At 60.5% G+C, this 27163-nt stretch overlaps 2 protein-coding genes across 2 annotated transcripts in view; both read right to left on the bottom strand.

Annotated features, from left to right (window-relative positions):
- Window positions 1–9021, bottom strand: part of BCOR (BCL6 corepressor) — an 82046-nt gene extending 73025 nt beyond the window's left edge. The window contains exon 1 of the mRNA XM_038129043.1: window positions 8767–9021. The gene's annotated coding sequence lies outside the window, so the exon portion shown is untranslated. The remainder of the gene's footprint in view (window positions 1–8766) is intronic.
- A 4308-nt stretch (window positions 9022–13329) lies between these two features.
- Window positions 13330–25392, bottom strand: LOC119697825 (sensor histidine kinase AruS-like). The gene is made up of 2 exons (XM_038129137.1): window positions 24600–25392; window positions 13330–14616 (listed from the first exon to the last, which is right to left on the bottom strand). The coding sequence occupies exons 1-2, from the start codon at window positions 25135–25137 to the stop codon at window positions 14585–14587; spliced, it is 570 nt and encodes a 189-aa protein (XP_037985065.1). The 5' UTR covers window positions 25138–25392; the 3' UTR covers window positions 13330–14584.
- Window positions 25393–27163: the final 1771 nt, after the last annotated feature.

Genomic DNA, 27163 nt, shown 5'->3' with positions numbered 1-27163 from the left:
ACAGCTGCTTAACTCCAGTGTTTTCAAGCTCTTGGAAAATAAGTTTATTAATAAAAAAAAAGAAAAAGGCAATGCCCCTGCTTGCTTACAATTAAATGCTGACAGCTTATAATGTGTTCCTTTGAGACCTCCAGTAATATCAGGACTCAGGGGACTGGAAATACCTAATTCATAGATTTTTTAAACCAAGAACGGACTGTTATGATCAGCTGGTCTGACCTGCCACATATCATGGGCCAGTGAATTTCAGCCAGACGTTCTTGTATCAGACCCATAAATTCTGCCTGAGCTTTTAACTTGGCATCCAATCTTGCTCTGAAGACTTTTAAGTAACAGGAAAAACCACTGCTTGCCTCAGTTGTTCCAGTGGTTATGTCCCCTCACTGTTTTGTTTTTTTTTTTTAAAAAAAGTACCTGCTTTCTGCTCAGAATTCATAGAGCTTCATTTTCCAACGTAGGACCTCATTATGCCTTTGTCTGCCACATTAAAGAGATCTTGACTATCAGAAATCTCCCCATAGAGACACTTAGGACACTTAAAGACTATGATCAAACCAAGTCATAGCCTCCTCTTGGATAAATTAATAGATGGGATTTCTTTAGTCTTTTGCAATAAGATGCGATTCCCAGGCCTTGAATCACTCTTCCAGCTCTCTTCTGATCCCATATTAATTTGCCAATGCACTTTTAACATGCAAACACCACAACAGAGCCGGACACAGTATTGCAGCAACAGCCCCATTCATGTCGGAAGCACTAATGGCATAATTAAGTTTACTTGTTTAAAACCCTATGCAGATTACTTTTATAGATAGCTTTAGCAATACTGACTTTATTAAAACCCCATTTAAAAAGTCACCTGTCTTCATGCAGACTAGTGCTGTTCATCAAAATCACAGTGCTGAGCATCGCTTGACCAAAGCGCAGGGTTTTTCTGGCTGGGGCTTTTTCAGTGCTCCATCAGCCCTAGCCTTCAGTAGGGCTTCATATTTTTTTCTTTTGTCTGTAAGAAGCAACTGCTGCATATTCTCACAATGGCACTAGCCCTGGATGTACAGCAATAGGGAAGCATGGGCAGAGCTTCACGACACCATTCCCTCTTTTCCCTGTTCCTCTCTTGAGGTACCAAAGCCCTCATTAAGTTGCTCCAAGACTCGGGGTAGTTCAATCCTTTCAGTGCCCCAGTGATGTGGCTCAGTTTTGACACACTCTGGTAGCTCACAGAGATGTTCCGTGAAGGCTTTTTCAACCATGTCCAAGGGTCTGCTTTCACGCCTCAGCCCATTGCCCATCCACCTTCTCATGAACACCTGCTCCAAAAGATGGACATTGAGCATGGGAAGACTGTGAGTGACATTGCATCGGGCGCTGCAAGCCCAGACTCTGTTCTGCATGAGAGGTGAAGCCAAAATGCCCTGGATTATTTGGGTGAGACAGGCTCCCAAAAGCCTCAGCGTAGTTGGGGTTGCATTGTGCTGGGCTTGCTACAGCAAGGATGGAATATTCTGACCCAACAATCTCTTTTCATATTATTTGTACCCTCAAAAGCAGAAAATCACATAGGATAGACAAATTATAGGAAATGGCTGAGCCTCAGCTTCACACACTATCTCTGTGCTTCCTAGCAGGAGTCACACCTGAGCAACACTCCTTTATTTATTTTCCTCCCAAATTATAGGTCTTTTTTCATGGTTCCGGTTGGAGATTCAGGTTGGTCATGGTCACACATCTGACCAAAGGTGCTTTTCCTACCAAGGGCAATCAGACTGGCATCTTCTAGCTCACCAGGCTGTCCTTACTGACATCTGTGCCCTAGCAGAGGTCATGGCACATGCTGGAGACTGGGTGAGCTTAGGGGGCCTGCACCACGGTCACCTCCCAGTGGGAAAGCAGCTGTGACCTGCCTAGGAAAGCTGGTCCCCATGTAGGAATGATTCTCCATTTGCACAGAGCTGCTCAAGGGACTTGCATGCCACTTCTTCTGCCACTACCTCCAGGAATGTGGTGGTAGAGCATAAAGCCAGTGTAACTACAGTTTTTATGCTAAGGTGATCTGTGATGGAGTTCACCTTACATTAGAGAACCTAGAGGCTGCTACTGCAATTCCTGTCAAGGTCCAGCCTGCATAAACCAACACCAAGACAGGGACAGCACAGGATCCAGGGTTAAGTTTTTTTAATGCTTATGCCCCATCTCACATTTTGCAGCATGCAGTTGCACCACATCTGCCCCTTTAATCACAAATTATCCATGAGCTTAAATTATTTTTCCCATGACACACAGCACAGCCCTCAAATCCTACTAGTAGCAGCCCTCCCTTCGTTTATAATTTCCACGTGCCCTCGTTTTACTATGAGTCAGACACACTTGCCCTCTCTTCCTCTGACTTACACTTTCCTACCTCAGAGGACACATATATCAGAAGACACACTGATGGCCCAGTTTATGGATATCCTCTCATACAATGGGCATTACTCCTTTCCAGAACCACTGCTAGATAGCCATCGGGTTCAAATCAAACTCTCCATTAGACCCAACGGTGAAAAAGGGAGCACAGAGAAGTCACCTTTGTTATAACAAAACACCCTTGAGTTGCACTTAATTCTAGTAAGCAGCACATTATCCTCGCTCGCTGTGCAAAAATGTAATTTATAATTTTAAAAAGCAATAATCATTCAAACCATCGGACCTGCAGCTTTGAGGCACTGCATACTGCAGGATGGGATGGCTTCTCTTCTGTCTAATTTACCTGCAAGCACACATCGCCCAGCCACTCAGGACAACCTGCATTTGCTTCTTGCCAGGCTGCTGCAGCCAACAGGATTTGGGTCTGAGTGACTCTTTTGGGGTCTGCTCCCCTCCAGCTCTCTTAGGGCTTTGCCAGTGGTTTTCATGGAGAGCAGAACGAGGCTGTCTGTGTAAAAACCAATGTTGACATTTTCTTGTTTAAATATCATACATCAGAGGGGGGTCACGGCAGCCAAGGCCACCAGAAAGGGTTCCCCCACAAGCTATTATTTCCTTTTAAAAGCACCAGGGACCCAGCAGTCTCAGCTGGGCCTCACACCCGTTTGTCTGCCCTTCCCCGTGAGCTGGCTGACTGCTGCCCATGCCACTTAGCAAATACAGATGTTCAGGTCTTTTTCTTTCACCACGGGCCTCACTTATCCCTGTGCAGAGGTCTGCTACTGAATGAATGCATCGTTTGAGCCCTGTTTTCAAGGCCATGCAAAATACACACCCCATCCACGCTCACCTCACTCTTTGCTTGCAGAAATCTACAGTGCTTTCCTATCAAATTTGAAACAAATGGCATTCAAACTTATTTTAAAAATTAATTGAACCAATACATCAACAACTTTCATGTTTTCAGAGCCTGTATGGCCCTCGCCTGGGAAATTAGAACTGCAGGAGGGTAATTTTGCATTTAAATCAGTGGAGCTCTCTTTTCTGACAAGGTTGTCTTCAGACTAAGCCAAGCAGCTCTACCAAGGTTCCAAAGAAGGGAGAGCATTAGGTGTCCTGCACCCATGGCACACCTGATATCCCTGCCAGGAGAGTTTCCTGGGAAGCTGTGGAAATGTCACCCTCCCACCAGCACCACATGGGGCAATGCTGCTGGGGGATCCTCCTACACCCAGTACCCTTGTTCCTCTCTCTTCCCGTTCATCCAAGCAACGCCTCACCTGCTGTGCCTTATTCCATGCCTTTTCCCCCATTCCTGATGTGGGAGTGTCATGCTGAGAGTGAGCAGGCTGCCAGGGTGATGTCAGATGCTGAGCTAGGAAAAAGTGTGTTTGGGGATCGCTCAGAAGAAGGAGCAGAGAGAAAGTGATGGAAGACATGCCCTTTCCCAGGGAGGGAACGGCTGCAGGATTTATCTTTTTATCTAAACCCCTGAACAGATTTGCTGCCAAAAGAAAGATAATCCACATTATGTGGAAACACAATTACATTCACATGAACACACACACACAAACACACACTGTTCCCTCCTAACCACAGGACACAGACTTTGGGAGTGGTGGCCTTGGTGAGACATGGCAAAGGAGCCCCTGACTAAGTCCAGGAGCTCACTTGCCTCTCTGTACCACCAGCATAGCACTTGTGGTCATCTGCCTCTATAGATTTTACAGTTTTTCTTCTATTTTTAGGGCAGGCAGGAGCAATCTGTCTTCTGTGTCTACAGAGTGTGCAGCTCCCTAAAGTTCCTGGCACACAACACAACATTTGTGAACCTGGAAATATAAAATACTACTCAAATTTAGCATATGTCAATCCCCCTATTTATCTCTGTGTGTCCTGAGCCTTACCCTAGTCCGAAACCTCTCCTTACTGTGTTGCATTTTGATAATAGGAACAGTATATTAGATGATGCAAGGCAGAGTCTACCCCAAAGAAACAAGACAGGCAGCATAAACAGAGTTTCCATGGACATGAAGGCATCATTTAGGTGGCCATGTAGTGGTCTTTAAGAACTTTTAACGACAGGACTTTTGAAATCGCTTTTCCCCTTCTCACAAGTGTTCTGAGGGTGGTGAGATGTCAAAACAGTGAAAAAGAGAGACAAGACCTGACAAACTGTAGCTGGGAGAACATCAAAGGTGTAAGCCTGGCTGCAAGAAGGCCTGCAGGCTGGTGGGGACTGGGTGCCTGCAGCCTGCTGCTTGCAGAATTAAGACAGGCAGCAAAGGGCTGAGGTTGGAAGAGGCGCCTGGGGTACACCTGTGTTCCAAACTGAAGAAGCTTTCATACATTTTGGTGTACCAGCCAACTGCTCCAAGCCACTGGGGTTTGCCCATTCTGCTTTAGTAATCTTCTCCACTGCTTTGCTTCTGAGGCTCAGCCATCACGTGTAACAGCACTTCCAAGGGGATTTGAAATTGCCTTTGGAGCTGCAACGGGACAGCAGTGGGAAAACTGTCGGAACCACCTTGGTCTGAGATGCTGGGACTTAGAAGCATCCAGGCATTAGTTCAGTGAAAGCCAGACAGGATCAGGCTGAAAGTGGCATAATGTGCTGCTGGAAGCAAATCCACATAGTTTCAAGTACACACAAACCATTTTCTGTGGGACCTTGGAGTGCTTCACAAGAGCGCTCAAGGGACCAGGTGACTTTCAGCATGGTGAATTTCAGCTGCATAACCAAGGCTTAACACTGTGGCCACAGCCCTCCCTGAGGTAGGGATGACTGCAAAGGCCAAGCCAACAAGTTGGAAAGGATTGTTTTCCTTTTTCATTGCTGCTGTCTGGTTTTCTAGCTTATTGATTCAAGCATACTGCTTGAAAAGGGATGTATGTAACCATCTCAACACAAACCTGCGTTTTCTCTCCCTTCTAAAATGCTGTACCTGGTCAGAGAGCATCTCCATGCAGAACCTCCAGGGAGATGTAGAGACCCTGGGACCATTTTTGCCTACTGCTCCTCAGGTTGCTCAAAAGTTTCAGTCCTGCCTTCAGACAGTGAACAGCAAGGCTCAGGGCTAGAAAGAGTGGTGGTGTGGAATACCTGTGCAAAATCTCTCCCCTCACAAGGCAGGGACCAATCAACTACACCCAAACCCCATCAGGCCCCTGGGAAATGAGTTTTAGTGTTGGTTTGCCACAAACCTTGTCCCAAACACAGAAGAAGGACCTTGTCTCAAGCCAGCCTGAAAGAGTTGTATTAACACACACATATCTGCTGCTGTCTCATTCTTGCACTCTTCTTCCAGGTGCTTCTTTGCCATGAGAGAGGGTATCCCCAAGCCTCATTCCCGTGTACCTGCAGGACTGCTTCCCAACCACGGTTTAAATTCAGTTTTCCCCAGACAAGGGTTACTCTGACATCTCCCCACACACACAGAGGGCTCTCTCTGAATGCCATATGCATCATCTTTTGCTCTCCTGCTCCCAGGCGGACCAGGGCTCAGCCTGCCCAGGCATGTGCCACACCACACCTCTTCCCCGTGGTCTGCCCAGAGTCTGTCCCCATTTCCTGCACCTTCCACGGTGCCAACACCAGCCACTTCTGGAGGACCAGCACATGAATCATTTACCTCCTAGCCAGTCTCTGTGCTGTGCTCCAGCAGGAGTGGCACTGTGCTCCCTCTCCTGCTCCTTAAGCGGCGCTCAGAGGTACAGGGCAGGTTATAGATTTTTCTCTGTCTCTGACTTTTGGGCTCAGCAGCAGTACCTCTGCTTGTGGGGCTGCGCAGGCAGCTGGCTTGCTGCTGTGCCCCTTCACTTCCTCTGCCGTCCCTGATGCGTTAAAACTTCCTCCAAAGGCCAGGGGGTGGAGGGGAGCAGAGGGAGAAGGCAGAGGTCCGTGGGATGGGGATCGCTCCGGGGTGCTGGTGACGAGCATGAAGGCAGCTGGTCAGCTCTGCAAGCACAAGGCGGGCGGGAGCAGGGGGCGCGGGCTGGGAGGTGTCACTTGCATGACCTGGGGCCGGGGGACAAACCACCCTGGCCGGCTCCCGTCGGGCTCCCGGAGACAGGGGCACAGCTCTGACACCGCTCCCAGCCCCACGCCGCGCTGCACATCCTCCTCGGGGACCCGGGCACGTCTCACCGGGACCTCTCTCGGCCCCGCAGTCCTCCCGGCTAGCTTAGCCCGGGGGGGACACCCGGAGGAGCCCTGTCCCGCTGCTGCCGTCCCCTGCCCCAGCCCCGACGGCGCGGCCCGTTCCTGCCCTGCCTGCCTCGCCCAGGACTACGAGGGGCTGCTGGCCCCGGGCAGTTTTCTGGGAACGGCGAGCTGAGGAACGTGGCCTGCACCAGACCGAGCCAAAACCCCGCCGTGCGAGTCACCCTGTCCTGGGAAGAGCCTTCCATATCCTGGCTGCCTAGGGGTAGCAGGGAGCTCCAGAAAATACCAAGTGCGTGCTTGGACTGCATCAAAGGTATTTATTTTGATTGTCCCTTGGCTATAACTTTCATCGTTCGCCTTTGTTTTATAGCTGCTCAAGTTTACTCGCAGAATTAAGACAGATTTGGGGGGGAGGGGGAGGAAGGGGGTAGGAAGCCTTTGTTCTCCGGAGTGTGCTTGTCTTACTTTTGCATCATGTGGCCCGAGCGGCACACACACACATCCCCCCCGCCCCGACCGTATTTACTCTATCTCGAGTGAGTCCTTTGAAGGAGAGGGCAGAGTCGTCGTTAACCCCCTGCGTGCCTGCTGGGCCCTCCGCCGGCAGAGCCCGCCTGTGGTGGGGACGCAGCCGCTCCAGAATCCCGGAGCCACGGGTTTCTCTTTGACGGACGGCATCAGTCGTATGTTCGTCCCCCCCCAAAAAAAAGCCCAGAGCGGGCATCCCGTGGCGGTCTCCGCTCCAGCAGCATGCACGGGGAGCCAGCGGCGGTGGGCCTCTCGGAGAGAGCCCGGGGATACCCCCTTGATCACTAGCAGACCGGGCTGCTTACACGAGGCTGGAGATGCCTACAAACTCGAAACAGCTGCCGGGCTTTGCTCTGGCCTGACTGCTAAAATACGCCGATCTCCTTTTAATCTGTTTCATATTCACAAATTAAGCACTTAGCCTAGGTAATAAATCATGAGGCAGTTTACGAGGCTAGCAGGAGACAAACAAGTGGAAAGGGAAAACAATCGCCTAAAAGTAGATTCCGTATAACTGAAAATATAACTCGGAAATGTAACAAATGTAACTCGGAAAACCTAGTCCGCTCTCCCCGGGGCGGCGGCAGCGCCCCGCGGTCCCGGCAGAGCCCCGCCGCTGGCGGGGGGCCGCACCGGCACCGGCACCGGCCGGGCCCGCACTTGTCGGCGCAGCAGGGCTCCGGTCGCACCGGGAGCTCCGGCCTTTGTCTCCCCGGGTACCGGCCGCCCACACCGGCTCCACCTGGGAGAGACTCCCGCGGCAGTCGGCCTGGAAATAATGACTCGAGCTGGCGATAACCTCGTCTTGCACACACGCACACCGGCTCGTCTCTGGCTGGGGCGCGGGGGGAGGAAAGTGATGATGCAAAATAATAAAGTGCGGGCTCGCCTCACGCCGAGCCACTCGCAGACGCCCGCGTATGATGTGGCACTGCCCGGTGTCCCCGGGGAAGGCAGCCCCAGAGGTGCCCGGGGCTCCGCAGCGCACGCTCCCGGCCGCCGGGCGCCGGGGAGGGCAGCAGCTGGAAAGTAGCGCCCTGGCTACCGGAGTTGTCCCCTGCTCCTCTCTCCGGGATGGCCGGTGGAAGGGGGCACCGCGGCTGGCGAGGGACACACGCCCCCCCCCCCCCCCCAAGCCCCCGCGTGGGGACACTGTCACGGTCACCACCCGCGGGCATCGCGGGGCGGGGGACGGGGCTCCGGAGGGCAGGTCCCAGCCCCTCGGTTCCTGCGGCGGGAAAGGGGAAGCGGGAGGCGGGCGAGCCTGCAGAAGTGCCGGCCGGGCGCTGGCAGCGGGGGGCCGGGGCACAGCTGCCCGCGGCAGCCCGGGACTCCCCGGCGCTTTGCCCAGAGTCTCTTCCCGGGAGAGCCGCCAGCCACTCCGGGGCACGAAGCCCAAGTCCCCAAGACAAAAGATCCGACGCCAAGACCCCTCCTGGCAAAGTCGCAGCGTGCCGAAAGTATTTCACCGGGGAGTTTTCCCCCTCCCCCGGCGGAGCTCCGCGCCGGGCCGAGCCGGGGCCGCCGCCGCTTGCGGGAGGGGGAGCGAGCAGGGGAGGGCGGCAGGGCTGCTGTGTGGGGGACGGTCGGGAACATCCCCCGGGAGAGGTGAGGGGGGAGTGGAGCCGTGATTTAAAGGAACTCCCGCGAAAGGGAGCGACACAGACCTGCGGCCGTCCACCGGATCCAATCTGCCGAGCTGCGGGTGCGAAGAGGCGCTGTCAGGGGCTATTTATCTCTCGCCGGAGCGGCGGCTCCGGTCCCCGCATCGCCCGCCGGTAACAATGGCAGCGGCCGGCGGCTTTCCACGCGCCTGGGCGGCGGAATGGATGGCGGAAGATGCCGCCGCGCTCCGCTCACACGGGCTCGTTCATGCATCCCTCTCGGCCAGAGCCTCTCTCTACTGCCGCTCCGCCGAGAGCTCTGGCCCGCTCCCCCACCCCCCCCTGCTCCTCCACCCACCCCTCACAGCCCGCCCTTCCCCAATTTTCCATTTTCAGGACTTTGGCACGGAGCCAGACATGTCAGGAGGGGATGAAACTTGACACAGAGATCTCAACCCAGAGCGATTTCCTCCTCCCCCCCCCCCCCTTCCCACCTCCCCCACCCCCGTCCCGAGCCCCTAAGTTAACTTGAAGATAGTTTGGCCATATTTCAGTTTGAAAAGAAGGGGAAATTGCAGGTCACTGGTGCATGGTCGGGCCGGGTGCATTTTTTTAATTTAAAACGGTAGACATCGAGGCCTGAAAAGCATCTGCGAGCCCGTGCTCTTTAACTGCTCCTCCCGGCCTGCGGCGCGGTTAACCCCTGTGTGCCTCGGCCGCCTGCCCAGCTCCGCCGGCGTCCCCTGCCCGGAGGGACTTCGGACCCGTTCGGGCAGCGAGCCCGGCGCGGAGCTGCGGAGGGCGGCCGGGGCGGCGGAGCGGAGCGCTTCGCCAGCCTTCCCCCCCCGCCCCCTCCGCCACCAAACGTCGGGGCTGGGTCGTACCCGCCGGCAGGATGAGGCCCCCGGCGCGGAAGAGCGGCCAAGCGACAAGGAGCTCGCTCAAGGGGTCCCCCCGCCGCTCCCCGCTCCCTCCGCCCCCGTCTCCGCCCTCGGGCGGGCGAGGCAGCGCTCCCCGCGGGGCAGCGCCGGGGCCCCGGGCGGCAGCAGCGATGCTCGGCTGCTCCTTTCGCCCTCAGCCGCCCCCCTCGGCCCGGGACACACCGGAGGGCTTCCCTCGGCCCTGGCCAGCTGGGCATGCTGATAAGGGCGAGGGATAAGGGGGGACTGGAGGGTGGGGAGGGGGACGGACCGGGAATGAGGGAGGGAAAACTCCCGAAACGAGGAGAGCAGGGAGCGGAGCCCGAGCTAACTCCGGGGAGGATGCCTCAGCACTTTCTCTATTATGCATTTCCAGCACAAGGAAAGCTAATTCCTCCGCTGAGGGCCTCAATCAGGCATTTATTTGACACTCATGATGCATGAACGGCTAAACACTAGTCTAAGCGGAGGATCAGCCGCTAGTTTATAGCTCGCGAGGTTTTTTTTGATGCAGGTGAATTATGTTGATCTCTGAATGCCTCGTATTCCTGGTGGCGGCCGGGGGGGTGGGGGTGAGGGGGGGGAGAAGGGGAGGAGAGAAAAAGAAAACGAGAAGGGGAGTGTGGGGGAGATGAACTTCTTCAAGCTCCTCTACCGCACACCCGGGAAACATTTTGGCCGGGAGTTTTGGCTGCCACCCCTGCTCACGGCCCTCTCCTGACCCCCAGTCTTCCCCTGCTGTTCCCGCTCGCCCCTCCACGCTGCACGCTGGCCCGGCTGAGCCCCTCAGACACTGCGGCCGGGCCGGGCCGCTCTGCGGGGCCTCTCCACGCCGCGCCGGGGAAACGCTCCCCCGGGAAACGGAGAAGTAGCGTGGAGTGGGGACCGTCACGGAGACAGCATGGAGGGGGGAGAAGAGGAGGAGGAGGAGGAGGAGGGGAGAAACCATATGGAGCAGGAGGGAGGGAGGCGACACGGAACGAGCGAGCTGGGAGAGCAGGGGAAGCAGTGGGAAGCCGGGTGGCCGCTACGGCCCAGGGCGCTGGGACGGGAGAGGGCGACCCCCGAGGGGCCTTGGGGGGCTGGGGGGCTCGGCGGAGCTTTGGCCAGGCCCTGCTGTCCTCCCTCCCTCCCTCCCTCTCTCCCTCCCTCAGGGCTGCACTTTCTCTCCAGCTCCCCCACACTCTCCCGGGCACTGCCCTTTATAATTTATTTTTATTTTTTTCCCTCCTGCTGGCCTCTTTCCAACTGTTGTTCCAGGACCGAAAAAAAAATAACAATTAAGTAGGAGTCATGTCTTGTGACGTGCACAATCTCTTCTAACGCCTGAGTTCAATTTTACACAACATTTAATACAAATATTAAAAATCAATAAATCAGGGAGGTTGTTAATGAAATGTTACAGTGAGTGTGTGTCACCAGATAGGATTTTGGTGGGAAACATGTCTGATTTAGCAAATGCTGAATGCAGTTGTATTATTTATCCTTCTGCTAAAAACAAAAGATAAAGGTGTTCATTAAATCATATCAAATCGAATTAAACTCTATTGGCGGGTCCCTCCAGCAGAACAGAAGTATGAAAAACAGGGGATGGAAAATGAATCTCAATGCATCTCTTGACAACGGAACAGGAATCGGAACGCATTAAAAATAAATCAGAGCGCTGCTGTAGGTCACAACAGAAGGATTCGACTGTAGTGGAATAATGGGACGAGAGACAGAAAGGCAGAGACTACCCTGCAGGTACACCCTGGCACTAGAACGGGAAGCCAGATTTTTTAAACGATAGGTCACACCAGGTCTGTAAGAAACAGTCTTTCCCCCATTCACGCTGCTTCTTCATGTCCCCTTCCCCTGGCTGTCGGGGCTGCAGTGCTCCCCAGCTTCTCGGCACGCTGCCAGCTCAGCATTTTGCAGGCTGGTGCCTTTGCCTGTCGCCCTCCCCACGTCGGGCCTTTGCGCCTCTCCCTTTCCTCCGCCCTGGCCGGTCCCCGCTCTCCCTGGCTGGAATCTGCCGTGCTTTAGCCCGGCCTGTCGCACTGTTCAGCTCTTCCCCGTGACCCATCTCAGCCCTTGCAGGAGTCCTTGGGAGCCGTCTGCGGAGCGATCTGCCAAAAAGCTGGCAGCTGCCCGGGCGTGAGGAGCGGGAGCGCCGCTGGCAGCGGCCGCCGCCCTGCCCGGCGCCCGTCCCGGTGGCAGCCCCCGTTGTCTCCAGCTGCGAGGAGTGCCGTGGGGTGGCGGGACCGGGGGGATTCTCCCTGTGCCGTCATGGGCCTGAGAGATGATGGTGGCCTCGTAGCACCCCTGGGAGCTCAGGCCGAGGCTCCCTGGGAACTCGAGGGGCGCGGCTCGCTCCCGTTCTTCCTCCGGCGTACCGAGGCCCCAGCTGGGGCCGTGCTACGCTGGGAGCCGTGGCAGCGGCAAGAGGTCGTCTCCTGCCACCGCCAAGCCGGGGAAGAAAGGTCTGTGACCGCCGGGGCGAGTGTTGCCGGCCTCTTCTCGAGCTCTCGTCCAGCTTCCCCAGGCTTGGACTTCGCTCCCGGCTCTCCTGACACAGCTCCTTTCGTCCTCCTCTGCTGAGGGCAGGCAGAGTCCCTTCCTCACCCCGAGAGCGTTGAGGCTTCTCTGGCCCTGTTAGCAACTGGATGCAAAAGTGATGTCCCCTCCGAGCCCTCCGCGAGCAGAGGGGCTGCGCACCCCCTGCTCAGGCGGGGACCGCCTCTCCCCCCGCGTGGGCCTGCGGTGGCCGACGCTGCAGAAAGGCTTGGGAAGAGCGATCGGAGGAGCGGCCCCCCCACCCCGCGCTCCCTGCCCGGGCTGGTTCCTCGGGGAAGACGTGAGAAGGCCAGCCGGGGGCCAGTGCCACTGGAGAAGCTGCGGAATCAGCTCTGCCCTGCCGCCTGCAGAGCCGGGAGGGAGCGAAGCGGCGGCGGGAGGCAGCGGGGAGGCTGATGCGCGGCAGCCGAGAGTGCTCGGCACCGAGCCCGGAACGCGCCGCGAGAGCGGGAGCGCGGCGCCCCCGCGGTGCGGCCAGCGGGGCCGACACGGCCGAGCCCCGGCGGCGGAGGGAGCGGGAACCCCCGGGCACGCCCGCAAACCCTCCGGCAGACGCCGTCTTGCCGCTTCACGATCGGAAGGCTCCGCTCCCGCTCCCTCCACCTCTCCCTTCCTGCCTCCCCGGGGCCGGCGGTGCCGCGCGGCAGCGATTAGGCGTGCGGCACCGCCGGAACGCGATAAACAAGGGTGGCCATCTGCCCTCCGCCCGCTGCCAGCCCGCCGGCACCGCGCCGGGCAGCGCACGGGGGTCGCTTGCCCCGGCCCCGCTGCTGTCCCGGGGCCGCGGGAGGCCGGCGCGCCGCGGGGGCGAGGTGAGGGGTCGGGGGGCCGGAGATGCTCTCCGCGGCCGCTCCGTACGCGGCTGCTCGCTCGCCCCGCGGGCCGTGCCGCGGGCTCATCTCGCCGGGAGCGCAACTTCTGCTCCGACCTGAAGTTGCAGCTCCTCTGTTTGTTTATTTCCCCGGCCGCGGTGGCCGGCTGCCAAGCACGCCGACCTTGCCTATTAAAAACCCATTTCTCTTGCCCTGCGCGGAGCAGCAGTTTGCTCGCCGCGCTCTGTTTTTTCGTTAAAATAAAGCGCTGCAAATTCTGCTCGGGGGTGCCGGGGGAGGCTGGTAATGATGGGGGGGGGGGGGGGGGGGTTGGCGGTGGAGCTCTGCCCGCTTCACGCGTCCCTCCCGGGGCCACCGCGGTCTCCGGGGCGTCTCCCGGGATCGCGGCGGGGCGGGGTGACCGCCCCGGCTCCCCGGCCAAGCCATTTCCTGCCCTCCGGAGCCGCGGCCCCTCGCCGGCGGCCAAGCAGTAGCTGGGTCTGGCTAGGGGACGGCGGGCATCGGGGCTGGGCGGAGAGGTTGGAAAAATCAACACGCGGCAGCGGTGGCGGAGGGCAGCGGCTGATCCCATTAGGCTCGTCAAGCCGGAGCGGCTGAGCCGGAACAGCGGGGTCACCGCTGCCAGGGGCGCCCCGGGGCGCCGAACGGAGGGGCGGGAAGGCGATGCTGGGTTCCTCCCCTCCTTCCCCCCGTGTCCCTCGGGGTCCCCACGCCCTTATCGGCCGAGACAGCCGAGGAGGGCCGCGGAGGGGTCGCTGCTGCGTACCCACCTCCGGGGGCAGGAGCCCGAGCGCTTTGTGCCGCTGGGCTCAGGGGGCCTTTTCTCCTCGCCGCTTTGTTCGGCGGCAGCACTGCCCGGCGGGACGCGCTCCGGCCAGCCCGACCCGGCCGGGCCCCGGCTCACAGCTCCCTCACCCTTGGCACTACCCCTGTGCTCAGAGCCTCCTCCAATACCCGAGGGCGGCCCCTCTTCTCCTCTAGGACGATCTAGAAGTCGTCCAAAGCAAGTCGCTTTTAGAGCAGATACAACAATAAAGTATATTGAAATAAGTCTGCGGTTGGTGAGTTTCCAGCGATACTTAATGGCACTCGCGGTAAACAGTCCCTCTCTGTGCGAGCGGGGAAAATCATCCAGACACAAGCACATTCCACCCTCTTTAGGGCTCCCTGGCTGTTATTATAGTTATTGCATTACTCTGGTGTAAGCCTTTTGTAACTAAGCTTCTATAAAGCCCCGCTTACAAGCACCCTGATTAGAATTTTCCTTGCCAGTAACCAAAGGCCACCCGCTTTCCAGTGCTATACAGAGGGAGCCGTCAACAGCCACCCCTCTGAATGTACGCTTTGTTCCTGGCAACAAGGAAACGAGTGGGCTTCTATTGGGGAGAATGCAACCCTTCTTTTAAATATCACATAGCGAGAGCTGATGGGGTACTGGGCTTCGGAGAGGCTGCGATGGAGGGAGAGAGACACGGCGGGGTCACGGGAGCGCGGAGTGGCCGAGCCCTAATGCTACCCACGAAGCGGCTGCCACTCAGCCGACGGCCGGAGGATCATCTGGCTGATCCCGGCTCAGGGGCGGCGGGCGGGGACGGAGCCAGGGCCTAGAGGGAGAAGAAAAGGAGAACGCGGGATAATGGTTTCCCAGCAGCACACTCCGCTCTGGCACCCTGTCTTCCAGCTAGCTCCCCAGGCAAGGCGAGAGCAGCGCCTCGCAGGCCCGGGGTGGAGCCCAGGGCAGGGAGCGTGGTGACCTTCCTAGGAACTCACCCGGCATCCCCATCCCGAACCCATCCACCCGTCCCACCGCCCCTCCAGGGATGCTTGATGCCCTGGGAAAGTAAACGCCGAGCGAGTGTAGGACGCTGCCATTTCTGCACGCACGGCTTAGCTGCCGGGCACCCCCATTTCCAGGGAAGAAGAATCCCCCGGTGGCGAGGAAGGAGCCCGGCTCACCCGGGGCGCTCCCTGCGTGCAGCTGCGACTCTGCAGCCGCGCCGGCAAGCGAGCAGGAGGTGAGCGGGCAGCCGGCCTCCTCCGGAGGGCTCCGCAGCCAGCCCAGCTATTGTGAGCGCCCCAGAGCCCGTCTGGCCGGGTGTGAGCGATTAACCGTGCTGTGTCCAACACGTATGCTAGTGACATTACTGAGGAGGTGAGAGCTTGGCGCTCACAGGGCCGAAACGCTGGGCTTTCGCTTTCGTTCAGGATGTGTGTAACGCAGAGTCTTTTCTCAGCTCGTCTGATTTTTAACTTCCTCTAAAGCTCTCTCCCTCTCTTTTATTTCCTTTGCTCGGAGAGCAGCAATGAGAGACCGAGAGGAAACACGCTGCTGCTGTGCAAAATGTGGACCATGTGTGGGAACTATTTACTCAGAGTGCAACTGCAGGCACCAGGCGAGGGGCTGGCAGAACCGGGGGGCGGTGGAGAGCGAGCCTACGTTTCTCTCGAGCTTCCTCCCCCTCCCTTGTCTTCCCCACAGCCAAACCACGTCGCTGTGCGTGTAACGGTGCGTTTTACTGACTTCTCGCTGAGCTTGTGTTGGGGTGCGTTTCTTTGGTTGTTTTTTTTTTTTTCTTTTTTTTTTTCAGTCCAAGGCTTTCACGGTCTGCTTTTGTGCCTCACCCACCTCAAGCCTCAAGCAAAGGGTTAAATCATCGGAGCCCTGCAAGGAATCAGAGTTAAAAAAAGGGGGGGAAAAGAGAAAGAAAAAGGCGGGGGGTGAAAGGAGTGAGAGCATGAAGACGTGGGCAGAGAGGGCTGCACGGTCCCCTGATCGTCCTTTTGATGGCTGAAGAATAATAAAAATAATTAATAATAATCCCTAGCCTTTTTTTTTTCTATTTGGCTGTACCAGGAAGTGCCTCTGGCCTTGAAACTCCCTATTACTTCTCTTCCCCCAGCCCCCGTCCTTTCTTTGGGAAGTGAGAAGAAAAAGGTCTGCAGCTGACAAATATTATCCATCCTTTTCATCGATCGGAGCATATACAGATGTGATAGCTTGATGTACGCTGCAAACCGGCTGATCCATCGCTTTCTCCCTCTCTGGCTGGCTCTGGTTCGGCCTCCTCCTCCTCCCCCTTTGTTCTTCCCCCCCCCCCCCCCCCCCCCCCGCCTTTCCCTCTCTTTAAATAGATTTCAAGGCGCTGCCTGTTGGAGAGCAGCTCTCCAGAGAGAGCGAGCTATTGCTTTCCTGCCGATAGCCTCCCCCCTTCTCCAGTTTCCAAACAGAAAACAATCCCCGGCCCGAGGAACCTGTGCTGGGCCTGGCGGAAGGAGTTAAACTAGCAGCGAGGAGCGAGATAAGGAGGCAGCTTGCTGCACCATCGCTGTCGAGTCCCGTGTTTAAAAAAAAAAAAAAAAGGAAAATAAAGAAAAAATAGTGAAAGAAATAAACTAAATAAAAAATGAAATTAAAATAAATAATAAACAAATAAAAATACATTTCGTGGTTCCTCGTCCTGCACCATCATGAGGAGAATGTTTATCCCGGGGCATTGCCCGACCTGGTCCTGGCGGAGGTGCCCCGAGCCCCGGGCTGACCGGCACAGCACGGCACAGCACGGCTCGGCTCGGAGCGGGCGGGCGGCTGGGACGCGGCTGGCGGCGCGAAGCGAAAGGGTTAAGCCTCCCCTCCACCGCCCTCCTCTCTCGCCAGAGAATAAGCGTTCGCACGAAGCGTTTCTGAGGAGGCAGGCTGCGAGCAGGCCTTTCGCAGGGGATCCATGGCTACCTCGGTGCTTGTCACCGAAACGCTGACCCTCTCCTGGTGCCTTGCGCTGCCAGCGCCGGCCGCTACCAGGCACTTGCAATCAGTTTTTCCAAAGGTTAGCCAAGGTCCCCGCTCCTCGCAGACGGGAGGCATTACGAAACTGCCTTTGTATCTGCAGGAACTTACATAAAAAACAGGCGAGAAGGAGGAGAGGGAGACAGAGCAGCTCTCTGCAGGAGGGGAGCGAGCCCGGGCGGCGGGCTGGGGGCTCTCCCCGGGCGGGTGTGGGGACCCCCAGGTACATCTCTCTCTGCAGGGCACTGCGCCGCCCGGCAGGCAGCTCGCCCGCGGAGGAGCCGGGGTAGCCCTCCTCGGCAGCCCCCCCGACCTGCCCGGTGCTCGTCCGGTGCCGGGGAGAACCAGGCGGCGGCGGGGCTGCCGCGGCGAAAATGGAGTGGGAAGAGGGAAAAGTGCTATCCGGAGAGCTGTTGTGACAGATGCTAAGCTTTGCCCTACGCGTGCTGGTGAGAGAAGGAGTTAAAAGCAAGCTGCTTTTTCGATCGAGCTGCTTCCCCGAGCGTCGGAAGGAGCGGCTTGCTAGAAAGCCGTCCATCAGCAACCAGTCCAACCTGCCCGTGATAATATGCGATCAACACCAAATCACCCCCGCTAGGCACGATCCATCATCGCTACGATGCAATGGGCCCTTGTATGGATGTGTCTACACGGGGGGCGGGCGGGGAGAGAAGGGGAGGGAGCGGAAAAGAGAGAGGGGAGAGCGTGTGTGGATGTGTGTGCGAGGGGGGGACCGCATCATTCACCGGAATGGGAATCGCCGCCTCCCCCGGTTATCGGCGAGCGGAGCTGCCCGAGCCAGCGGAGCCGAAACTTGCTGGGCCGGGGCTGAGCGCGGAGCCTGGCACACGGCCCCGCCGCCGCCTCCGACTGACATCAGCCTCCCCTCCCCCTCCTCGCTCCTCCTGGGCAAGCTTGACTGGCGTAAAATTAATAATTAATAGGGTGAAATTGATTAAAGGGCTGGGCGCGAGATGGGGGCGCTCGGAGAGCCCTTCCCCTACCCGGTCGCTCCGCATCCGCCTCCCCGCCGGCAGCGGCCCGGGAGCGGGGACTGGCCGCCGCCGGCGAGCCGGAGGAGCTCCGGGGCAGCTCAGCCCGAGCAGGAAGGAAAAGGGCGGCGGGGACCGGGGAGGAGGAGGAAGGCGGCGGCTGCAGCAGCCAACCCCGCTGGGTGGCTGGCTGTAACCGAGATCGGCCGCACGGGCAGCGGCGGCGGCAGGCGGGGGCTGGCCCGGGGCTGGCTGAGCTCAGCGCAGCTGGGTGTGTGCGTGTGTGTGTGTGCGTGTGTGTGTGTACAAAGCCGGGTCCCGGGAGCTGCCCGAGGGCGGTGCTCGGCAGCACAAGGCCAAACCCCCCGGGCCCCCCCGCTTCTCCCCCACCGCGATCAGTCTCTGCCACGGAGGGAGTGGGGAACCGCAGGGGACGCGGCCGGGCCAGCGCACGCCTCAGCCTCCAGCCCCGCGGAGGTGGGAAAGGGTTAAACGTTGGAGGGAGACGGGGAGGAGGACGGGGGATGGGGAGCGAGGGAAGGGGGGCCGCCGAGCACAGCGCTGAGCGCAGGGAAACCACAGCGCACCTGGGCTCGGCTCGGGAGCCGGAACGAGCCGCCGCCTCCTCCCTCTTTCCCTCCCTCCCGCCCTTCCTCCAGCTCGGTGCCTGCTTGGCCCATATCGCGGCTCTATCTCTGCAGCAGCGGGAGCTCAGCTCCTCTGTTTCTATCAGCTGCTCCCTCTAACCCCAGTGACCCAGATAAGAGCGGCGGCCTCCCCCCACACCCCCGCCCACAAGCGCGCCGGGGGCCCCGGTCCCGCTCCTCACCGGCCCCCCCGCCCCCCGCGCCGCCTCCCGCTGCCTCCCTGCGGGGCCGTCCCCGGCCGGCCGCCTCAGCCCCAGCGGGCTCCTCCCGGCCCCGTGGCTCGGCCCCGACCTCCGCGGGAGGCAGCAAACCTGGCCCCGCGCCCGCCCCCTCGCTGGGCTCCTTCCCTCCCGGCTGGGGCGGCGCTGCTCCCCGGTGCCCCTCTCGGACAGCTTGGGGTTATTGTTTGCCTGCGCTGCGTCAGCCCGCCGTCAAAATAATAATTAAAAGCAAAACAAACACCCCGATCCGGTCTTTCCTGGACACGCGGGTCGGAGCCACCGCAGCCCAAGTGTTGTTATTCCCGGGCTGGAAATAGCCCTGGCTCCGCCCTGGACAATCGCCTGTCAGAGGCCTCTTCTCTCCCCTCCCTGGAGGCCCTTCCCTGCCCTGCTTTATTTACTTTTGAAGTGTCTGGATTGATGGAGAACTGCGAACGGCACTTTCTTCCCCCGGCTCCCTCCTGCACCAGGGCTCCGCCGGAGCCTCTTACCGCACCCGGCGCTCCGCGCCAGCATGACCCAAGATAACCCGGCCCCGGAGAGGCCAGGGCGATCGGGGGAGGGCGCCTAACCAAACCAAACCAAACCAAACAGATCGATCCGTCCCCAGCCGAGGCCACGCATCCCAGGGCGGTAGTGGGGGGTATCGGGGCACCCCTCGCAGCAATTCCCGGACGGGCGGGGGGAGCCGCCGTCCCAGAGCAGCCTGTACGCCCAGCCCGCCCGCCGGGGAGGGAGGGCGGAAGGGAGATCGCGGCAGGGCCCGTAACGACACAAGGGATAAACACCAAAGTTATCACCAGCCGTGACCAAAATAAATGCCTGTGATAAAAAAGCACTGACAGGATGATCCATTACGCGGGTGTCACTGCCTACAACGAGGTTCAATCAGATACGCCGGTTGCCGTGGACAACGGGGGAAGCGGCGGTACCGGGCTGACGACTTTTCTGGAGAGGCGGGTGGTGGTTGCCATCAGGGAGGTGACACGGCGCGATCTGCATGAGGGTGGCCCGGCATCGCGGGAAGGGACAGACCGCATCTTCCGCGGCCGCCGCTCGCCTTGCGGCCCCTCCGCTCGTCCGGGAGGCAGCCCCGAACCAGCGGCACATCCTTCGGGGGAGGAACGTCTTCCCTCACGGGCGGCCCCGCGGATGTGCACACACCCTCCCATCTGGGATGCGGTGGGCTCCCTGCCCGGTTCGTGCCCCCCTCGCCCCCGCTGTTGCGGGGCCGGCAGCGCGGCACGGCGCCCCGCGTCCCTCCCGCAGCCCCGCGGGGGAAATCAGTGAGCGTTTGTTCCGTGCGGCGCGACCGTCTTGCGAGCGGTGCCCTGTTACTAGTGGGGAAAGGGGGAGAGAAGAAAGGCTCTCTGCGGACTCCCGCGCACGTCCTCGCCTCCGGCGGAGCTGCTCGCAGGTGCCGGAGCGGGGGTAACGGGGGCCGGGCTGGCTGTCAGCGCCGCCGGGAAGAGCCGTACCCCGGGGCGTCGGGCTAATCTCGTGGCAGGCCAGCTCGGCGGTACGCCGCGGCCCCGGGCGGTGCGATTAATGAAGGCTCAGAGGCAGTGGGGATGGGCTAAGGGCCAGTCTCCCTTATGCCACATTCCTCTGGATCGGGCCGGGCCGGAACTTGCCCCACACAGGGGAGGGGACGGCGGGAATAAGGTCCTCCGGGCTTGGGGGCGAACAGCCCTCCCCCCTCAGCCCTTCTTCCCCCGGCCCTCCGCATGAGCGAGCAGCCTTTTGGAACGGCCGTGCCCCAGGTGGGGCATGCCAGGGAACAAGAGACGATGCCTCTCCACGCCCGCGGGAGGAGCGATGCCAGGGCCCTCCCCGCCAGTGCCACGGTGCGTGACACGCCAGCCCCGTGTCTCTCCGGGGTGAGAAACTTCCTGGCTGCTAGCGACGGGTGGCTGCGCCGCTGCCAAGCATCTTTCGGTCCCGAGATTCCCCCCCCACCCACCGTAAATGCATCCCCCCCGCCCCCGCCGCCCCCTTCCCGTCACGATTTAATGCTTTTCATGTTCTTCGGCAACTGCGTTTCCGCAGAGAAACCCCGGCGCGCTCGCAGCTCGGCTGCTCAGCTGTATTGTGGCGAGCTCAGGCACAGCCGGAGTGAATCCATTACGCCTCGATCCTACAATACAGGTTTATGCGGATACCCTCTGATTTACATTTAAAACAGTGCACGGGCATTGTCTGCTAGCCTGAAAAAGAAAAAAACCAAAAAACCCAAAAACACAGCCCCGTAACTTCAAATGACCTTCAAAGCAATGCAATTAACTCTCGTAATTATCAGTACACGCCTTTTAGAAAAAGACACAGGTGCTCGCCTCGGTACTGTTCCACCTGGTTAAGCAGCCTCGTCCTACCAGGGAATGCCCCCGTCTCCCCCTCCCCCGCTTTGGAGTCCCCAAATCTGGGACTCGCTTCGCCGTTCCTACATGTCGAAACCTCCCTTCACCCTCCCTTCCCCCGCCCGCCGCCTGGGCTGAGGGACAGCTTGCTCAGCGCGGCGAGGCTTTGTCACACCGCCACACACACACACACCACCACCACCACCACGTCGCTGGCTGGTGCCGGCGGCGGGCGGCGTGGTCGCTTTCCCGGCTCCCACAAAGCGCTCCCCTCCCGCCGGCCCCCGGACCGCAGGCCACGCAGAGCCGAAATTTAGGTTAATAGGATGGGCTTTGATCCGTGGTCCCCTTCGCCCGCCCCTCACCCCGAACGACATCGATCCGCTGCATTTACTCCCGCGCCGATCGGCCCCCGGCGCTCCCGCAGTCACTCTCTGCGCGACCGGGGAGAATAAATAAATATTCCCGAAACACCCAGCCGGTGCTGGCCCCGGTCCTGCCTGCCACGGCCCCGAGCACGAGTGGCAGAGCCCCGGCGGCTGAATGTGCAGTGTCATGATGGCTCCTGCGGCCCGCGGGCAGTCCCGGGGGCGACACCGGGAGCGGCGGGGACAGGGGCAGCTCCGGGGGGGGCTGCCGGTCCCGCAGGAACCGCCACCCCCCCTCCCCTTCGCCCCTCTTTTGCACACACGCACACACAAAATAAATAAATAACGAGGCGGCTGGAGCCATCTGGGGTTGGATGGCTTCTCATCTCATTACAGAGCATTAGGAGAAACAGGCAAATATACAGCTATTAAAATTAATCGCCTCGCGCTGTCAGCTGAACATAATGGAAATTATTTATAGGCTGCCTACGATGCCTTTCTCGTCACGGAGGCTTGGTGCGGAGAGACGCACTCGCGGCTCCCGGCACAGAGAGGCGTACGGGCCCCGCGGGGGTCGCCGGGCTCGGCTCGGCCCCGACCAGCGAAGTTTGGGAGGTCAGGGCGGGGAGGAAGAAGGAAAGGGAAAGGGAAAAGGAAAGGAAAAGCAAGCGGCAGAGGCGCTGCGCGAGTTCGAGTGGCTTGTTTTCAGGTGGTTGCAGGGGAACGGTGGAGACGCCAAAGGGCAAAGCGCGGTGCTGGGGGGCTCCCCGGGCTGCTCCAGCGGAGCGTGCCCGGGGCGGTGGCGTGCCCGGGGCGGTGCGGGGCAAGGTCCGGGGCAGCGGGCGGGCTCTTCCAGAAGGAAATCTCCTCTGCAAACAGCGCATAGTGCTTAGCAGGCACCGTGCGATGCGGCGAGGGCACGCCGCGGGAGGGGGCGATGCGCTTCCCGAGCGATCTGCCTGCAGATCTCTGCTACCGGAGGAAATGTTAATTGTCAGCCCTTCCGCTTCAGCCTCGGGAGCGGGCTCTCGGAGCTGTTGGCTTATGCTCCCGGGGAGATGGGGGTCTCTTCCGCTCCGGGAAAAAAATAAACCCTAAACCCAATCGACTGCGCTGAGGAGAGCTGGCCTGTTTTTCCGACCGAGCAAGAGAATGTATTTGGGAAGCAAGGGGAAACGCTGCCCCTGCATTTCCCCGCTCCCGCTCCGTCCGGGGTCGTTTTGGCCAAGACAGCCGGGGCGAACCGCTTCCTCCCCCCGCAGCTGTGGGGCTCATCGCGGTGCTGTGCCCATGGGAGGACCGAGAGCCTCTGCAGAGGCCGGAGGAGGCAAAGTACGGCTGCCACGGGCAGCCGAAGCCGCCGGGGCAGCCCGGGTGGCACCTGCAGGGTCGGAGGGAAGGTGCGAGAAAGGCCGAGTGAGAGGCTGGAAGCGCATCTTCGCCAGGCTTGAGAGGTTAATAAATACACCCGTCCCCTCTTCCCAGCCCGCCTGAGGCTAAGACTCACAGCTCAGCGGGTAATTGACAGTCTCAATCCAAAATTGAAACATGTGTTAACAACAACGCCACGCATCCTAGGAGCTACCCGGGAGATCGCCACCTCACGGTCTTTATATATTATTTGAATCCACCGGAGGAAAGTGTCACGAGATTTTCAGAGCACGTTTCACCCCTACCTGTAAATCAGCTCTTATCACTGCTGGCTGCTCAGACAGAGCCAGCCTCTGCTCTATAGCGCAGGAGGAGAAGAGTCATTGCTCCCTCGCAGCGCTGCTTCCGTGCCGCCTCCATGCGGAGCCCGCCGGCACCCCCTGCCCCTCCGGGGTGAGCCCAGCGGCGGGGAGCGCCCGGCAGCCCGCGGGAGCGGCGGGGACCAGCGGATCCGAGAGCCGGACACGGCCGGGGCTATGCGGCTACTCGGCGTTCGCTCTCCCCTCCCTGCCAGAGCAAGCAGGACCGGTGTCCGAGCCCCGCTCTCCCCCCAGCCCTTTCGGGCGAGAGTCACACCGCCGCAAGTGGGAACAGGCGCCCGTACTGGCGCAGCATCTTTCCCAGGCAGTTGCCCGTGTTTCTGGGATCCAGCGGAGCAGGAGCAGATTTCCGCGCCGAGCTGAGGGCCTTGCTATCGTCAGCGCTTCAACAGCCGCAGCGGGGTTGCCTACTCCCTGTGGTGTAGATAAGCTGGGGATTCCCTCCCCCCAAACCCCTCTAAGGGCCTATGTTGTCCCTGGCAAGAGGGATCGGGCCGGGGCGGGAAAACGCAAACTTGTGCCGAAGTGGTTGGACGTGCAGAGGCAGGACAGGACTGGCAGGGCTCCCCGGGAAGGGCAGATCTCCAGGGCCTCCCACCGCCGCTTCCATCCCTTCCCCCCGCCGTTGCCATCGTCTCCTTTTCACACCGGGAGCCCGTGTGAGGATGAGCGTCCGGGGAGGCGGCAGCAGCTCCCGCTGCCCCCGCGGCCCGGGCCCGCTCACGAAAGCCGGTGCCTGCGAGCTCTGCGCGGAGGTCACGACCAGCGGAGCAGGCAGATGGAAAATCCCAGTTCCTGCCGCACATAAACAAGGTGGGGACGGGCAGAACGGCCCTCGGCGCTGAGCGGGAGGGGAGGGGCGTGGGGTCCCTCCTCCATGGCCCGCTGCCCGCCCAGCCACGGCTCTTGCCCCGGGAGCTCCCTCCTCCGGCGGGCGCCGGCCGCGCTGCGCTGCGCGGAGGCGGATGGGCCCGCGGGTTCCGTCCGGCGAGGGGACGGGACCGCCGGTGGCAAATAGACTCCGCGGGCGCTCCCGGCAGTGGGCGCCGCCCGGGCAGGGCGCCAGCGCGGCAGCGGAGCAGTTTCTGCCCGGTTTCCTCGGCCCCGCAGCGCGTCCGCCCCCCGAGCGGCTCGGCAGCTCTCGCCCACGCGTGCACTCACACGGTCGCACGCTGAGTCACACGGGCACGCCGCCTCTCGTACACCGTGTCACGCACACGCTCCGTGTGGCACACACAGTGCCTCTTCCCGATGGTGCCGTGTCACGCACACGTTCCGTGTCACGCACACGTTCCGTGTCACACGCGCAATTATTCCCACGCACACTCGATGGCCCTCCCGCACGGGCACCGGGGGAAGCACTGCAGCTCTCACACATTCGCTGCGTCTCTCAGCTGGGACATACGCCGGGGACCTCTCACGTTCCCTTTCTCACACCCGGGCTGTCACACAGCCACTCACACTCACGCTGGCCCGCACACGCGGTCGCACAAGCGCAGGGTGTCCCACGCAGGCACACGCGCGCCGCCTCCCCCGCAGCGCTCCCGCTCCCCACGCACATCGTCTCGCAGGCACTCGCCGCCTCGGAATTCCACACACACGGAGCCGCCCGCCGTCCCCGGCTGCTCTCCGGGCACGTCACCACCCGCACACGCCCGACCCCCCCCCCCCGCGCCCCCCGGGGCACACACGCACGGGGCCCCCGCCGCTCAGGGCGGCTGGGAGCGGTCCCGGCGCCGCGCCCGGGCGGCCGCGTGTGTGCGCTTGCGGGAAACCCGAGGACCTTCCCTGCGGCCTCTTTGGCAGCGCTCCGCCGCCACCGCCGGGCCAGCTGCGCGGCCCCGGTCCGGAACAGCTTGTGTTTGTTCCCACCAGACGGCCGGCGGGCGGGGGGAGGAAGGGTCAGCAGGTCCCGCACCGCGCAGCCCGGGGCTCCGCTCCCCGCGGTGTCCCCCGCCCCGGGCCGCGCGGGGCGGCGGCGCAGCCTCCACCTGCCGCCGGGCATCACCAGACCGGGGAAACCCCCACTCCTCCCCAAACTTCGCCGCCACGCTTTGAACGCCCGTCCCCCATTCTCCGTCCCGCGCTGATGCCGGGGCTGCGGCCCGGCCCCCGGGCGGGTGGCTCCGGCCGAGGCAGCGCCGTGCGCTCGGCGGCTGCGATGTGCGTGCTGCCAGAGCCAGCCGGGGAAAGGCCAACGGCGCCCGAGGCGCGGGCAGAGGTAGCGGCTGATCTCTTGGCAGATCCGAGAGCGATTTGGCCGCCACAGCCGGGAGGCCGGCCCGGATTATTCATCATGGGCGGACGAACACAATCCCTCCCCCCTCCCCCCATCCCCGTCAGCCCTGGATATTTTGTCCCGGCCGCACAAACAATATTCAACTTGTATCCTCTTCCTCGGAGGCACCGGCAAGCCGGCGGCTGCCAGCAGCAGGCTCCCGTGCAGCGCACGGCAGCGGGATCCTGTTTCCCTCGCAGCCGGCGGAGAGCGGCGGTCCCGCGGGAAGCGGGCGCTTTCCGCCCCCGCCCGGCGCACGGCCGCGGCCCCCGGGCCCTGCCAGGCGTCCCTGCGGGGCTTGGCCACCGCCCGGCTCCCGCCCGCGGGCGGGGGCCCCCGGCGTGCGGCCGCCGCTTCGCGAAGCGCACGATCGCAGCCCGAGGAGCGCAGGGCGGCGCTGGCACCGGCGCTGCCTGCCCGTGCCAAGCCGCGGGCACAGCGAGCGCTCCGCTCGCCAGCCAAAGCCGAAATGAAAGCCAGCTCCGCGAACGCCCCCGGGGTTTGCCTGGCGCCGGTTTCCCCTTTTCTTCCCCGCAGCCTCTCTCCAGTGGGAGCCAGCGGCGTGGGGGGGTCCCGGGCAGCCGAGCTATCCCTGGGCCCCCCTGTCGATCCCGGTCCCCGCGCGGACTCGGAGCCCAGCCGAGCTTCCCTCGCCCTCTGTTGGAAACCTCCACGCGGTGCGGGGCCGTGGCGCCCACACCCCCCTGAATCCGACCGAGGGGACGCAGGAAACGTCGCCTCCGCGCTCAGCGGCTAGCAGCGGGGGCGTCACAGCCCGAGCGGGGCCCGGAGGCCTCCTTTCCCTTCCATTCCTCATTCTTCCTCTTTTCCTTCCCTTCCCTCACAGTTCCCTTTCCCCTTCCTTTCCTTGGCCTCCTCCCGGGGGGCCACCTCGAGAGCGCACTCAGCCAAGTGCATCGCGCTCTTAAATCAAGCCTGGATATTTAAAGCTTAACTCCCAGTTTATTTTCGTCCAAGACCAAAGGCGCTCGCTACTTATTCGGGAAGCTATTTAAATACCTCCCCCGACCTCCCCTCGGGGTTATGAACGTTCGCTGCTGGAGAATTTCACAAAGGTATTTGGTACCGTCGCCCCGGCTCACCAGGACGCACGGCGGGAGCCGGGGAGCAGTGCCGAGGGCGAGGGGGGATGTGTTTTGAAGGGAGAAGACCTCCTTTCAGCCAGGGAATCGCGGTACTTCACACTCACTTCGTGGTTTATTACTACGGGAGGAATCTGTTTATAGTCAAACCGTATTACCTTGGGCCGTATCGATTTTCCAGCCGTACTCCCCACCGATTTAATTGTTTTTAGGAATGTCAATTGCAGCTCTCGTGTTCCCTGAATTCATCAGTGTTCAAATGATAAACCTCATCATCGCTCTAAATCATACGGCAATCTGCTCGTTACCGCTGCCTGCCCACCCCCCGCGCCCCCAGCCCTGCACACCGACCCTCAGCGTCCCCAACTTCACCAGAGCCACGGCACCGTGTTCCCGCCTCTCCCTCCCTTTCACAGCCCCTCCACTCCATCTTTTAAGTTTTACTGTCTTAAAATGAATGCGCTGAAGAAATACACCCCTAAATTAGTCACGGTTCCCGGTTTTGGGTTCTACAGCTAAAAATCCCCCTTGCAGCGCAGAGCAGACAAAACCAGAGGGAAAAAACCCCCAGCAACCAACCAAGGAAAAAAAAAAATCACCCAACAAAAAAAGGCACAACCCACACAGAGAAGTCATCGAGTCTTTAAAAA

Source organism: Motacilla alba, chromosome 1 (genome assembly GCF_015832195.1).
Source record: "Motacilla alba alba isolate MOTALB_02 chromosome 1, Motacilla_alba_V1.0_pri, whole genome shotgun sequence".
Taxonomy (NCBI): Eukaryota; Metazoa; Chordata; class Aves; order Passeriformes; family Motacillidae; genus Motacilla; species Motacilla alba.
This window is presented reverse-complemented; position numbering and strand designations above follow the sequence as displayed.